The 16988-nt window shown below is 39.0% G+C and overlaps 1 protein-coding gene across 2 annotated transcripts in view; it reads right to left on the bottom strand.

The window, feature by feature from the left end:
- ipo11 (importin 11) overlaps window positions 1-16988 on the bottom strand; it is a 114859-nt gene that overhangs the window by 21497 nt on the left and 76374 nt on the right. For both annotated transcript variants that reach the window (XM_030417392.1, XM_030417391.1), the window contains exons 23-29: window positions 16896-16975; window positions 16713-16793; window positions 14272-14367; window positions 13807-13920; window positions 13104-13225; window positions 5952-6047; window positions 3511-3595 (exon numbers count right to left, since the gene is read on the bottom strand). In XM_030417392.1, the coding sequence (XP_030273252.1) occupies window positions 3511-3595; window positions 5952-6047; window positions 13104-13225; window positions 13807-13920; window positions 14272-14367; window positions 16713-16793; window positions 16896-16975 (674 nt within the window). The remainder of the gene's footprint in view (window positions 1-3510; window positions 3596-5951; window positions 6048-13103; window positions 13226-13806; window positions 13921-14271; window positions 14368-16712; window positions 16794-16895; window positions 16976-16988) is intronic.

Raw genomic sequence — 16988 nt, forward strand, 5'->3', positions numbered from 1 at the left:
ATAAACAAGATTTATTGCTCTTCACCGGTAGTAACACAACACATCAGCCGGCTGACAACTGTGCTATATTTAGAGCTCAACAAGATATTTAGTGCTGATGAACAGTAAGGCCGACCTTGAGAAACAGTGTGGCGATGTCTGTGCTGATCCTCCCTGACAGACACGGCTAGCCTCTCTTTGTAGAACCGCTAGCCAAGCTACAACACAAGAACCTACACAGTGTCTTGCTCAACAAGCCATAATAGTCCTTCTTGAGACTGAAAACACCACCGTACTCCCTGCCTTCTAGCAGAGAGACAGAAGTTCCTCATGGTTGGTTAGCTCTGACTGACAGTTCTACACCACTGTCCATGCTACACTAACCGTTGGTCAATGTCTCTACAACTCTTGTACCACACATACCATGTAGTACATACCCTGTTCAGTACAACACTGCCAACAGTTTCACTTAATGGTTGTCATTCATCATTAGCTTTAATATTGTCATACGTGACTGACTAGAATTAACCAGAGGGGCCATCAGTCATTATAAAAATACAGATGATGTCAATTTTGACTGCCAGGGGGATTATGTTTTTTAATTAAATAATGTCTCTTACACTTCTGTGCTGTCTAAATGATAGCTAACCTATAGCTTAATTAAGATAATTCTACTATCACCATCTCATAAAAAGCCACCAAAACCATTTAAAAAAACTGTAAATAAATATTTGTTCCTATTCATGGACTAATACTGGAGAAACATTAGAGTGCAGTAAAAATGTGTCATTTTGTGAACAAGCTGGTGATAAAATCCTACAATTAGGATACAAAAAATTATATGACTGCCTATACTGCTGTAAAAAATCTCACTGACACATATGATACATTTAAGCCAGCAAGGTTGTAATTAAAACATTTTTTATTACCGTCTTTGCAGCACAAAAATGCTTTAAAACCACTTAATTTCTACCAAAGTCAGCAAAAGAGTTTCTTGTTTTTCTAGAGTCAATTTTAATGCAAAGTACATGCATATGCAATAAGATACATTTGCAACTTTAAAAGTTGGAGGTCACAGCCTTTAAAAAGCTTTACCCTGGAAACATTCAAGTTAGAGTTGTTTGCTGAGGGTTGTGAGCTGCAGTGCAGTCACTGTCGTCTGAAAAGCAAATTATCCTGCACAGTATTTACGAGATACCAGAGAAGCCAGACAAGGTAATAATTGCCGGTGGGGAAAAGATCTCAGAGGTCAAACTGGACATACACTAAATTAAAAGAGAAAATAAAAAAAAGGAAGAGCTAACAGCTAGGAACTGAAATAGTGAGCGGTGAGGGAAAAAAATCTGTGTAATACAAGGACCAGTAATCATGGTAATTTATCCTTATTCCTGGTATCCACTCTATTCATCCGTTGTGCCGTTTTGTCTGGTTGAATTAGATTTTGCAGCACCCTTGCAGGCACCTGCAATCTTGCATAATCATACACATATCACCTGCAGGGAGGCAGACTGTGATGAGACTGCTTGATGAAAGGAGGCTACACAAGTAGACTGTGAGGAGGTAAGATGAGGACAGCTTAGGGGAACATACCAGAAAGTAGATGGATGGGGGTGACAATGTGTGCAGTGTGTGTACCTAGGTGACTTCAGCTTCAGCTTTAGCTTCAGTTGCCCTTTCCTGAGCTTTCAGTCTCATCACAAGATCTTCTTCAGCAGATGAGGGTGTCATGTCCAACAACTAGGCAAACTCTATCTGCATTAGTGATGCCATGGTAACTACAATTATTGACTGGTTATTAATATAGTTTCACCAAATACATTGGTAGGGGTGTCACAATTTCAAAATCGAAAGTGGATGTGGAATCTGATGTGAATGCAGCACATCAGTCAGGCTCTAATTAACATCTTTGTCATTTCTCTCTCAAAGTAACTTTAGCATTCAAAGCAACACAGACAACAAGTAAGTAAGTACTCCACCTTTATTATTCACATGCTCAGTCAGGGAAGTCGAGACTATCCAACACACCTGCCCCCACAGGGACTCTGATTCAAAGAGCAGTACTGTGCAAAAAGGTGAATCCAACTTTATCTATTTGGTATTGCTTCAGCTCCCAGACTAACTCAAACTTCTTCAATCCCAGAGAGGTGACATTTTATGTCTCAAGTGACAGTTTTCAGACCTACTGCCCTGACTGGCAATGCAGCAGACCCAAAGAACTAACCTTGCAGATGGTGGGCATACAAGACAGTTTCTGATGAAACTTGGTTGAACAATGGTTGCCTGCTATTGAGTGCAAGTACACTTAAATATTATACTATTAACGACGAGAAAGAGTGAGTTTCTCATTCGCTCCCTCAGATAAGCACAAACATACACATTTTTATTCACATCAATGCTTTACACAGCCAAGCATTGATTGTTTACAAAGCCAAACAGGAGGAAGGAAGGAAGGAAGGAAGGAAGGAAGGAAGGAAGGAAGAGGAGGAGGAGGAGGAGGAGGAAATGTTCAAAAACGCCACTAGATTCCTCCCTCATTAACTTTCTCCTCAAACTGAGAACCGCTTCATGTGGACACACCCGTCACCCGCACACATGCATACAAGCACACACACCCGCATGCATTAAGAAGCAGAGAGAGGTGCGACTTTAAGTCTCCGCTTTTCAATTCCCTTGAGCAAAAAAGTCTGGGTCTGGGCTGAGGTGATAAGTGCACTGGGACACCGCCCAGCAAATATACACACACTCACACATAGAAAGGAAAAGTCACACAAAGTCACACTAGAAAGTCAATGCAGCTTCTTTACTCATTCAACCAATGAAATTGTGTATGAATCTAATTTTTTTTTGCTGTGGAATCCATTTGTAGAAGGCCACACACAACAACATAATTAAAGAATATGTTTACAATGTAAAGTAGTATTGCAATTTCTGAGCTTCCACAGTGTCACAAGGAAGCAGAGGAATGCACCATAATATGGAATACATGCTCATGCATCACTGTACTGTATAATTAGTATACATCATACACCTGGAGCCTTTTATAGGTCCTCAAAAACATCCATGCTTACCGAAAGTGACTCTAAGCATGTCACAATGACACACGCATGTGTCCACAGGCTGTACTTAAAAGTGATTATGTGGTGCTCAGCATGAAAAGCTGTAGCAACTACTGTAGCTGAGAGGTGGGACTGAATAGGCACTTGACTAACAGGTGTATGAAGTGACCACCTTTTTCTATGCTTACTGGAGAAATGGTTGTTTTTCTAGGCTCTTACTCATGTGGTTTATTTTTGTAGAGTGTTTTAATCTTTCTGCAGTGGCGGTGTAGCATAAAGGATACCACAAAGGAAGGGGACTATTTTTGTGATCACAGTACCGACAGAAAGACATTTCAGTTAAATGATCAGAAAGCATTACTCTATCGAAGCAATTTGTGCAAAACCTAAAAATGAGAATCGAACAAAAAAAAAAAGGCTTTCATGATTGCAAAATTAGATCTTAACTATGTGTGTGTGTGTGTGTTTGACTGACCATTTTTTTCCTCTTGTCCTGCTCAGTTGGTGGCTCCTCATCATCACTAAGCTTGGGCTCCTCAAAATGGCTCATCAGCATGCAGCTGCAAAGACAATAATATTCAACTCAATATTAATAACCACACAAATCTGCACAGTGGGAGACAATTTCAGAAATGGCAGCACACACACACACACACGGAAGCTGAACCGTCTGGCACTCTAGTTCACAGCTCTGCCTGCTATTCATATTGGTTCACCTGCATGCACTAAGAATTAAAAGCAAAACCTTTGTGCTTGGTCCAAAGAATGTGTGTGGTATTTTTATTTATTTTGTCCTTGTTACTTGAGTCAAGATAGTCGTGGGAGTCTTGAATGTCACATTTTGTAACTTTGACCAGCAGAATTTGATAACACGTGATCAGAAATTTTAACTAATTTCTACCCAAACTTCAACATATGACACTTAAACTAAAATATGGGACACACCGTATCCATCTTCAAACTCAGGTCTTTATTATGATTTCAACTACATAACTATACATTTTAATGGCTTCTTCTTAGACAGTTGCGATATTACCACGCTGACAAAAATACGTCCACAAAAAGACAAACACAAACATATTAACATCTAGTAAAGTACTAAAAACCGCTTCTGCGATAGTTCCTGATAAAATACAGTACGTGTCTCCAGGACCATATCTTGTCATAAAGGTGAAAACAATACCAGCTCCTTGCTGTCATTGCTTGTAAATATAATAAACCATTAGAGAATTATAACCTGCATCTGCAGCCCTGGCTTTAGAGAACTTATAGCCAATTCGATCACTCTCACTGATCTCATATTTATGTGTTTGGATGTTTCTGTGCAGGCTGCAGTTTCCAGTAGCCAAACAGGAGACAGATACAGTTAGAGACCAGCTGGTGATAATACTGAAGCTTTTAGCAGCTCAAGAGCCAGGTATTTCCCTCTGCAGTTGTTAAGCCAAAACAGAGCTAAGAGAAGGTGAATGTTAGACTCAAATTCAACCAGTGGCCTAAAACACGACTCCAAATGAATGAAAACATTATACAATATCTACTTCCTTCTACAGCTTTAACTTTGCTGAACTCTAACTTCTGATTCTTCATTCAATTCCTGTCGTTTTAGGAATAAATTGTTGCATATTGGATATGTACAGTTCAGTACAAAAATACATTTAAGCTTTCTTTTGTAGTTGTCAATGGATGGTGATTGAGTTTCTACAATAACAGTGGAGTGCAATGTTGAATTTGCTTGCCAACTGGCATGTTGCTTCACTTATCCATGGCAGCAATGTGTTTCATTCTTATTCCACACCACGCAACAACAATTCTGAACCACTTACGACAGATGAATAAAAGGAAAGTCTGTTTATTTGAAACTTCACTTAATTCTTAAATAAAGGCAGCAAAGTTACACTACACACTGTGGTCTGTCTCAGTTGATCGCATTTACAAAATAACAAATAAAACTCAGAGGAAATGTACATTGACAAATGTGTTTTTTGTCCATTTTAAAGCACAACAGGGAACCAAAACAATTCAACACATCACTGGCAAATAAAGAAACATTTACGCTAACCCCTTGTACCCAACTTTTCAGTTCATTGCACACTGGCACATCTTAGGAGGGTGCCAAGTGTTTTCGACAGCAGAGAAATGGCTTCTGCATGTAGGTTAACATTTGTTAAGAAGTGAGCACCATGCTACTGGGACGGAGAGCCAGAGGGGAGAGTGATGGAGCCCAAGGGGAGGCCGTGGTTAGCGTCTCCTTCCACAGTGAGCAAGTATTTTCTGGCCCATTTCACAGGCCATCATTTTCTAAGAGAAATGTGTCCTGTCCAACACTCCCGCTCAGCCTCCTCCAGCACATCATCATGATCCATGAGTGAGGGATTACTTTTACATCATTAATTTTAAAACTTTCTTCAAAAGGTTTGTTTTTAATAAATTCAAGCTCCAGAAGCAAATCTGCAGTTGCAATGGCTTCAAGTGCTTTCAAAACACATATTTCAACCGCTGTTTCATCATGCACAAATGTTTATGAACTTCATTCACTTGTGAAAGCACTGACTGGAAAGTTTCAACTTTATGATTTAGAAGTACTCATGCATTTGTTTTTTGTGTTTTCAATCAGAACCCCAATTCCTTGTGTAAGACGTAAATAAAACGGTATGCAATCATCTGCAAATGTACTGTTTACAGAAAACAAATACAAAGTATTCCTGAGCATTTTTTGTTGCTCCAGTCCTAACTTAGTTGAGAAGTGTTGCTGTATCAATTCAGAAAAAGCATACATTCAAGTTCATTCAATATATATTTACTCTGTTTTGTTTTTAATTGTGTTTAACTAACAAATCCTCACACACTGTCTTATGATTTACACACCATCCCAACTGTTTTGGACTCGAGCTTGTAGATAGACACATGTATACTTACTCTTTGAATGTGCCCGTTTCGGAATCTTCTGTCATTACATCGTGCAGCGCCTCCACGCAGATGTTGATGATGCCACAGAACTTGTCCTGGATCACACTAATAACACAAAGACAGGGCAGACTCATTACTCATGTATTCATTAGTTCAACAGCTGTGTGTTTGTGAGATACACAGATATGGGTATTTGTCCAAAGGACCAAATGGTCATCGAGAGCATCATCCTCCACAGAAAGCAACAGAGGAGGCTAAATCCTGGCAACACTGAAAGTGATAAATTGTCTGTCAAAGAAACATATGGCCATCCAGAGAAAAGGGTATGCAATCCATCAACGCACGTCATAGAACACATGTCCAGATTGTTCTGTCTTTATACATCTCACCCTCACTATTTCACCTTTAGCTTTTGGGTTCAGTACACCAGATAGAACCATTTTACTACAAAAGAGTGAGAGGAAAATAAAACAAAAAAGGCAGAATCGTCTTGTGGGTAATAATGCATTGAAAACATTTGCTGTTTTTATGATCCTACAAAAAACATGTTCCAAGTCAATCATAAGGGTGATTTTCCAGCTGTTAAGTCACTTGTATTGTCTCCAAGCACACACTCAGGTATGAAAAATAGAAAAATCAACAATCAGTTTTGTCTTAGCACACAGCCTTATAAGCTGAGTGGGTTGTGTGCCACGGATGAAGCATTATAGTCTAGGCTTGCGGGCTTCCTTTACCTGAGATCTTTAAAACATGCCAGCTCACAATATCTGCCACCGAAAGCTTGGAGACATGCATTGATGAATTATATGAGTCATTCTTTGAAAGCACTGGAAAGGAAGTAGGTTTTCCCATGTCAATCAGAATAAAAAGCAGGGAGAGAAAAGAATACAAAGACACAAAGAGTGAGTATGTGTGGGTGTGGGCACTGATGCATCAAAGGGTCTGTCACTTCAACTACTTGGCTAGGTAGACCCCAGGCAATGCAGCATAAAGCTCACTGAGCAAAAAATGGCAAAAAATGAAAAATCGGTGCATGACAGACACATACCCAGACAGTTAGACTTGTCTCTTATTTTTTATGACTGAGAACTGCAACCTTAATATAAACACATGCCTTTAAAATATTGTCATGAAGACTGAAATAATGTGGAATCTGAGCTACAGTGATAGAGGATCCAATCCAGTCAACATGTGACCGTGCACTACAATCCTATTTTCTACACTGTCATTTGAGAACATTTCTCCAACCTACTCGGAAAATGTACATGCACATACCAACACTATAATGAAGTCCCAGGATGAAATTTTTTTTTTAAAGGAAATAGTATACTTAAGGCTAATAAATACTGAGGTGAGTTTTTGATTTGATTTTCACTTAGACTACTAATATGTTAGGAGAATAAAATACAACACTGACAACTTTGCCCTGGATTTCTTAATAATAGTGCCACATTGGCAGCCATAGCAACAACAGGATGCAGGTATTGTATTAAAGATCCCCCGTCACATTTAAAAATGTCTGTCAATTCTAATTCTATCCAGCCCAACACCTCTCCAGAGATTACTTTCTAATGGCTGACTAGTGCTGCTGCTTCGTGCCTGCCATTCAAATCAACACAAGTGGAAACCTGATCTGAAAGCTGACGGGCTGTGTGCTAAGACAAACTCATCGCAGCAACAAAATCCTATGGGAATGAAGTCTCTTTATATCATCCTGACTCCATAAACAAAATGAAGGGCTGCAGGGACCAGTAAAGGCTGCACACATGGGCCCTATTCAGACCCGGTATGTACATCTGTCCTGAGCAATCCGATCACAAGTGGCCAGCTCCAAGTACAGGTGTGAATGCCCCCCTTGATGCACTGAGGTTGCAAGTGATATCCTATCACTCAGACCACATTCAGAGGCGTTCTGGGTCACATGTGACGAAATTCTTCAAGCAGGAGGACTGCCTACTCAACTGATTTCCTTCATCAAAACACGTCCTGTCTGCTACGGTGTGTCTTAAGTGTCTCTTCTCCCAAAATGTATCAGCTTTTTTGGACACACTCTTTCAACCAATTTCACCACTGACACCAAATTTATAGGGACGAAGGATTTCACATTTCCTGCTTGTAGTTTTGTAGTCAGGAGAAACTCTATACACTTTGTGAAATGCTGGCAATGACAAATTCTTGATTATTTTGGGCCTTTTGTTAAATAGCAAATGCTATGCTAGAAGTTATCTATTTTGTGAAGGAAACATTTCATCTGTTTGTCCCAGTGATGTATTTATTTAAATATAGAGCAAGGAAGTAAGATCGATGAAAGGTGGTCTTTAGAGACCTGTGTCAGGACACACTTCAATTCCAGGTGTGAACTGACGTACTTAGAGCTGTTCACTTGTGATAGGATCACTCAGAAGGTATGTCAACACTGCCACAATGACATTTTAATGTGGAATTTCTTCTCCACAGCACATTTATCCAAAACTCAGTGCCTTATTTCCACAGCAATTAAATTTTTCAGCATTTTAGTCACAGACCTTTTACTGTGTTTAGAGGCAATTACAGTTTAATGGCCCATGATAAAAAATCTTCTCTACTTGGCTACTTGGAGAGCCAGTGCCACCCTGCTATAATACTACATCTTGACTCTTATAAAAAGGCACATATACTCAATGTTCCAGTTGAGTTTGGTGCAAATGGATTTCAAATAAGCATCACTGATTACATTTGATGCTGTTGAGCATCATTGATTGGGATCATTAGAGTAGACTCTAAATAGCCTAAGTGCTTTGGTTGTGGAAGTTGTGTGTCACTCATGCCAGGACAAAAAGAAAATGTAAAAATTCAATGTTGCTACAACAGTTGCATAAGCAGATTGAAACCATTGGATATGCACTTTACATTGCAGTTACCAATTATGTTAGGAAATATTCTAATGACAGTACACAGACAGAAAATGAAGACCAATCATAATATATACTCAATCAGTTGTCATTTCCTAAAAAACATATGAATCAATAAAAACAATTAAAGGTTGTTAAAGGCAATGACTTAAAATGGAGAAGAGTTTGATTTACTAAGAATAATTCACTTATAAGAGTAAAGCACACATGTTTGCATGCATATGTGTATGCTACTACCAGGTTTACATTTCAATCTTTATGTGATGAGTGACATCATTTCATTTCAACCTTGTGGTGCCAGAGTGGCAAAAAGGCAAGTTAACAGCGCAAATACAAAAGTCTAAATTAAATATAAAAAATATTTAAGACTTTTGATGAGGGAAAAAGTACTCATCATATGCAAAACAGAGTATCTAATTCCTCTCAACATGAGGTACCAACACGGAGAAAACACTGTTATTATCATGATTACAAATGCTATAAGGAGCGTGGGAGATGCAGATTCACGAAAGAAAGATGTGCATATATTGATTCATTAGGGTCCTTGGCATTGTTGAGTATTGACATTTCTGAACAGAGGCTTTACCTAGGAACAGCAAACTGTCAGTGATGATGAACTGGGACTGAGAAAAGAAAGGCTGAATAAGAGGTTCTGATGATTAAAGCAGTCTCCTATGAAAATGACCTCCTGGCTGTGCATGTTAAATACAAAATGAAACACAAGTGGCATTACTTCGCACAAAAGTTTCACAAAGCTACGAGTACTTTATCTAAGGACAAACAGGACATTAATGCATACTGCAGAAATCAGTAAATGTGACAAAGGTGACAGATTCAATAAAAATCAATCAAAAGTGAAGTAAAAAAAAGTGAGAAGGTAACATCCGTCAAGGGGCTAAGGCAAGATTGCCTGACAACAATGAACAACAACGCAGATCATCTAAGAACAGAAACCATGCTAATGTATTCAATGTCAGCACCTGACAGCACTGTATACTGTGTCACATGATGCTGGGACAGAAACAAAACTATAAAACAAAGTTGATTAATCCAATGTGATATTCTTTTATTGTTTACAAGAGTTTAGCACCCTGTCCAACAATGTGTAGTAAGAAAATGAAAACTTCTGCATATATCACATGCCTGAAGATGTTTCACAGACCTCTAGCAGCGCCTTTTTGCTTTATGCCTTGAAGCACATTTCCAGTGGTGCATTCTAATGTAGCTCTTTTTAAATGCATATTACTGCTTAACATTCTCTCTTAAATGATCATTTGAAAAGCTTAATTAAAATTTACTTTGTAAGCTGTTTTTACTGATTTTCAGTAATGCATGCTACTTTGAAGTCATTTTAACTATTAGGGTGAAAAATCATTTATCAGTTGAAACATTATGATTTGAGGTTCATTTTTTAACGCCTGTAAAGCGTAAAAAGTAAGGCTACTTCCCAATTTAAACTTCAAGTGTGATACCGTCCTACATTTATTAGAAAAATGAAGACTGTTGGATAATGAAAACATGGACCTCTTCTTTTATAAATCATGACTGTATGTGGGAAAGTTGATTTGTCATGCAGCACTTAAACAGCTGAGGCTGTCATAATCAATTGCTGTTGGAGACCAAGGATGGGGGCGTAACAAAGGATTTCATGCCTGTCTACATCTTTGATTACCATATCTGGATTGCTGAAAACTTTGCTTCCCAAAATCTTGATTAAAAAAAAAATAAATAAATCATGCATCACCATAAACTGAAATGGGACAAGTTTATCACTAAACTCCATAGTGACTCATTTGAACAACTTCAAGAGAAGTTTCATCCAGAAAATGAAATGAGAAAGGGCTCTTTTTTGATGGCAAGTGAAGAACATTCATTGGAAATAGTTTGCTAGACCGCCTCTCTGTGAACCTGTCACACTTAGGAGTAGATAAAAGCCTCATGTGTGATGACTGAGGCAAGAGAAGAAAAAAACTGTCTTATAAAATGTCAGTTTACCTTTGGTATTTGATTTAGTCTAGTATAAGGTAACAAAGGTGCGAGCACAGTTTAATGTTTTCACCTTTTAAGGACGTTGCACTGAACTTTTGGAAATAGCTGCCCTTTCAGCCAGTCAAAGGAATTATCAATTTAAACCACTGCCCTTGTCCAAACACCAACCACCATCATCAGCCACCATACATGGATCCTACTTACATACTCTACTTATGGTTACTTTCCACCTCAGATTCAATCTACAGAGCTGAATAAATCTTTTTAAGGAAAGTCACCCTTTCAATGGGAATTAGCCTCTAAGTCTTTTACACTGAACAACACCAGGAGTTTTGATCTAAGAGGGACTGTCTTCTGTGTGTGGGTGCGTATTTGCCTCTTTACTGACATGGCTGAGAGATTTTGGTCCTGATGGTGTTGCCTCTCTGCACAGCAATCAACAACAATTAAACTAGCTGTGGTAAACACCTGTGGTTCCACACACACAAACACTGGCATAAGTGGATGCATTCACTTACCTCACAGAAGCAGCGGCACACACACACGCACAGAGCACTGTCTCATGCCCTCAATATGTCTCTAATGATAGACTTCGGATTTAAGTTCAGAGGTGGAAAGAGTGCATGACGTCATGTACTGCATCCTGCACGGGCCGAACTAAAACCTTGCCCGAGGATGGTGTCTAACATTGTTTAGTCATTCTTATCACAATAATGCACATACAAGTTTTTTTCTGATAACTTTAAAAGTTTTGTCTATTGATAAAAATGGGGTTCCCACTCTTATCTAGAGATCATTTTCCAGGACATTTTTTATCCAGCTGGTATGACAGACAGGGATCACGGCCATACATCAATATGATCCTCTCTGTGGAAGTCTGATTTAATAGATGTCTGACATGCTTAAAAATTATGACAAATTGATCACAGAATAATGCAAATAAACCTGCAGATAAACACTTCACTTTAAATCAGGAACATCAGTGTACAGAGTTATCTGATTGGTTACACTTCACAAGTAAAAGTCAACCAACACTGAAGGCTGTGTCACAGACAGGCAGGCGGCTCCGGTCAGTGACACCATCGGACAATAAACATCCCAATCTCATGATCCGTTTCTGCGATGAAAGGTTTCCCAGCTATACCACTGAAAAAGGCCAAAGTCATAACCTACGGTATTTCACTCAATGGAGGCGAAGGCCTTTTTTTTTCTTTTTTTTTTTTTAATCAGTCGCTGTGCTTTTTTTTTTTTCCTTTTGTAAGACTCCATGAAACACAGTGTTGTCCTTCAGAGTAAAACACAGAGCGCATCCATCTTGTCTTTTCACTGCAACTCTGCAGTAACATTTACCCAATCATTAATATAAAAATAACAACAGTGGTAAATCTGTATTTCACACTATGATGGTCGAAAGCTAGTTGAGTCCAGTTTACTAGAGGTGTTACCTGCCACTGACTCGTATCAGTTCATCACAAGATACATTAGCCCCTTTTCTAGTAATGATGTCTTTAATTAGGCTAAACGCTAACTATGAGACACCACTACAAAGGTTAATCATTTTATTCCATGTTAAGGTCCATTTAACCATAACAGTACAGCATTGTGTAGAGATAATGATAGCAAGGTAAAAAAGTACCGTAGCCAGGATCAAGCCAGTGTTTGAAACGCATTTAATTGGGCTACAGTGGATTGTTTTAACCCCAGCATTCATTAATATCCAACTCCCTCAACATTGCCCAATATACATTTGAAACTATTGGTCCTGGCCAGAGTTGAATCACAAACCTTAAATCTTTGTTAGCAAAGGTTAGCACATAGCCATTACATGGAAATGCGTTGTTCATCTTAATAAACAGTCTTAGGCAGCAAGTGGTCTCTACTTCCCGTTGGCACAATGGAGAGCATTTGTGAAAACTGCCAGCCTTTGACTGTATTTTGCATATATGCATATCACTGTCATCCATAAGGTGTTGAGAGGAAACTGGTGAAGCTGTTGATTTAGTGCAGCATGATATGGCTGTGGGTTAAATATCTGGTATCTTTTTAACAACAGCTCATATTCTCTGTTGTTCGTGACAAACATTCAACAACAAAGACCTCCCAGAGAAAAATGGTTCCCTCAGCTAGTCTATAAGGATAAATAAACACTGAATAAATCATTTGTCTTCCCTGTTCCCTCATTTGCCCTTATGTCAGTCGACAGCTGACAGAATGGATGCTACCCACTTTTTACCAGCTCAAAGACCCATCTGCACATAAATGAATGATAAATGTTTCTCACCTGTTGTCAGATGGTAGGAGGGAAAGCAGGGCCAGTGATGACAGCTTCCTCCTTTCAGGCTGAGTGATGTTGTCCATGCGGTCAACCCACATCTCTATCACATTGCCCAACAACTGGTCCATCTGATGATACAAGATAGATGAGGGAAGAAGGCAGATTGACAAGAAGGAGGGGAGAGAAGGAGAGTTTATATAGAGGAAGACAAACAGAGGAGCATTAAAATGTAGAGACAAGGAAAATAGAGTTGCAAATTAAGATGCAGTACACCGATTTTGTTTTAATGCTTAAAAATGTGTGTCTAGTGCTGTCATAAAAGTCAGCAAAACTGACCTTCCCTGCTTGTTCAGTCTCATTTACCTTACTGCCTTGTCCTCTGTCATCAAAAAAAGAAGATGACTGAGAGACAAATAAGAGACATCTCTGGGCTTTTCATTAATTTAGAAACAATGCCAGAACAAGGCAAAATCAATTTTGCTCTGGGTCAGACAAAAACAGCAATGTCAGAGTCTGAAAGTGAAGAGGGGACGACTCTAAACTTAAGGGGCTTGAGAATGTTACCGTTTGCAATTCCTTGGCTCATTACGTTTAGCCTCATTCAGAGTGATTCCCTTTTAACAGGCACTTTGCAGTTATGTCGCTCACAGACATTCAAAAGCGCCTGTGCTGAGAAGACAGAAAACGAAGGGCGGACAGCGCATCTCACCTTCTGACTGCACTCAGAGGCCATTTGAGTGAGCAGAGAGTAGAAGAAGCTGGAGTTCTGGAGCAGAACACGGCCCAGGATTCCCAGGTAGGTGGACATAACAACGGGATACCTCTGTACAACAAACACAACATTAATGCACAACCACACATGCAGCTACAGCATAGATTTTACATTAAGTAAAGGTCATTAAGCATGATAAGGCAAAAGATGATAGGTCAACTGACACAGCAGAATCCTGGTACGGCAGCCTGATGATCAATAAATGGCACTATATAGTCTCAGTAAGAATTAATTTTTACATGACAGAAAAGGACAAACTGAGAGAACATACAGGAACACCCTTACATTAAGAGAGTATTTAAAGGTTTGATAAGGTTAATTCTTTAAACATCCAGCAAATAAATGAAAAGAATTAGTCTAATCCCAGTCCCAAACTGTCTGAAGCATAAAGGTAAAACTCACCTCGCCGTCCACGATACCTCTGAAGACAGCTGGCAGCAGGGGCTGGAACATGTGGGCTCCCAGTATAGGGCTAACCTTTAAAGCTATCTCTACCACCTGCCGAGACACAAGGAGAGGGAGAATAAGGGACCGTGCTCGGAGAGGGGAGTAAAGAAAAGAAGCAAGGAGAAACAGACAAGGAGGAGATTCTCGTGAGAGAACCAGAGATGGATCAAAGAAGAAGTGTGCACAAAGAGAGACAGTAAGGGTCAGACACAGGATGATGTAAAGACATCAGCAGAGAGGACATACAGGGGCAAAAGGGAGTTAGTAGAAGCTTCTTTTTTGAAAGATAATGAAGTGCAGAAAATCCTCCTTTTAATGAAGAGCCTGACCTACACTATGTGGCAGACAAGGTTAGTCCCTTAAGTTTAGTTTCCCAAGAAATTTGAATGAGCTCTCTGTCAGACGTCTACGCTGAAATTAAAAGAAAACTTGACCTAAAAAAATACCTGCCGCTTAAGTGCGACAACAAAAAAGAAAAAGATAAAAAAAGAGCCATACTAAGATAGATTAGATTGAATAATACAGGTTTACCCTCTCTTTTAACCCTTACCAGCGCTCGTTATACCTAATGAGGTGTCAGTTAATTCAAAGGAAAGCCTGCATTTTCCCTGTCATTTGAAATTTTTAAGCCATGGCTGAGAGGACGGCTTGCTCATTGTATCCCTGACCAAAACAAAGTTTAATGAGGAAATACTTGCCGGAGAAGGGTGTGTGACCAACACCTTAAATTTGCACTACTTTGTTAATTGAGCTAGATTGTGGTCACATACAGTCAGTAAACTCAGACAATTTTTTAAGCAAAAAGGATGTGTCCCAACTGTAATTTAACAAAAACATCTGTTTCTTAACAAAATGTAAAGTAATTCCTGTGGACATTAGATTTTCCTTCAGGTGCCCTTTGAACGGACACTGCAATACTATAAACATAAATTCAGCCAAGAAAAAACTAATCTGACAGAACAAAAGAGCAAATAAAGGATCATTCCTTCCTTATCAGGCTTCTCATGATTGGATGCCAACATAATTACAGACCACACTAATGATTATGTAACACCAACATTAAAAATGGCATTTTCGCAAATTAATGCCTGAAACAAGAATTTTTAACTCAAAGGTCAGCAACCAAACACGAAGCAGGAAGACAGGCACTGAGATGCTATATCTGTTTATATCATGCATATGAACTTTCCAAAGAAAAGCCTACTGATTACTTTGATCCGTCTGTCCTCAGGATGACTATGTGTGGTGAGCGGCATTGTGCTCGTGCTGCGTAAATTGTCAGGTTTATTGTCTGCCTGCTCTCCTTTTCTGAGAACAAAGGATTAGCAGGAGCCAGATGTGCAGGGATGCTGCTGAGTTTTCTAAAGCTCAAGCTCTACAGTCTTATGGCAATTCTGTGTACATATAGTACTCAAGAAGTGCTCTCTTCACATGTGCACACATAACACACCTATTGTAAGTCTGAGAGTCAACCAAGAGAAATGATAATTCAAAGGATGGACCTGAGCATCTGAACCCATCATTCATCATGCCTACTGACACAACAATTGCACAAGCAGAACACAGTCTTAATGCTGCACTAAATGCTGACGGCATCTAATTGAAAATCAAATAAATTTGCCATTAATGAAAATCACAATCACAGCTAATTATCTTTTAGGGAGAAATATGCAAAACTTTCTAAGGCCAGATTTTTATTTTGTATTATTGTATAAAATTGAGCATGGCTGATCACAGAAAAGCCCTAAAACTAAACAACTAAGGAGACTCAAACAGTAATAAGACAATATCTCTAACTAAGGGGGATTTAATGTTCTACAGACACTTAGATCAATCAAAACCAAAGCTGATATCAGCGTTTGGTTGATTGTCGTTAAGAAGATTTATCAGAGCAGTTTTGGTGCCATTATGTGATCAAACTGAAATCTGTCATAAAAAAACATCTGTTGTATAGATATGACTTTCTGAAAAAAAAAACTGATAGTTAACCGTATTGTTTATCTAAAAGCCTAACTATCTTTCTATCCCAAATTGATTTGATGTTCAGATAGAAAAGAAAGCTGGCAAGACAAAGATGAAGAAATTGCCTATTTGAGGTGCCCTCTAGCACGGTCTCAAATAATTTATTAGAACTGAGAATACCAAAGCTCCTCTTGCATTATAATCCAGTGTCAAGTCACAGGCAGCACTGTCTGTGTCTGCTTATGTTCATGTGTCTGAGTATACAGCACTTAATGCCTCTTCTGCCGCACCTGCTACGATCCAGGCCACACAGACAAACCAAACAAACACTGTGGTTGAACTTAAGGAGGGAGTATGAGAGGTGAACGATGAAAAAAGAGAGAAAATAAACACACAGAATTTAACTGTGTGTGAGAGGGATAAAGTGACAGTACCTTGAGTACTTGGACCTGTCCCTCATTCGAGATGTCTTTCAGCAGATCACAGAAGGATCGGCACAATGATTCTGCATAGTTCTGTGAGAAACAAATAAAATAAAAAATATATATATGTATATCTGAATCAATCTTTATAGACAATGGTCAGTTGTATACAACATATGTGTGTTTGTCTCTCACCTGCAGGAACTCTGTGGCAGACAAGTATATGTAGGCATTAACGATCTGAAAGCATGTGCGCATGTTCTCGGAGCTCATCTCTGGAACAGAACA

This window comes from Sparus aurata, chromosome 5 (genome assembly GCF_900880675.1).
Source record: "Sparus aurata chromosome 5, fSpaAur1.1, whole genome shotgun sequence".
In the NCBI taxonomy this organism is placed as follows: Eukaryota; Metazoa; Chordata; class Actinopteri; order Spariformes; family Sparidae; genus Sparus; species Sparus aurata.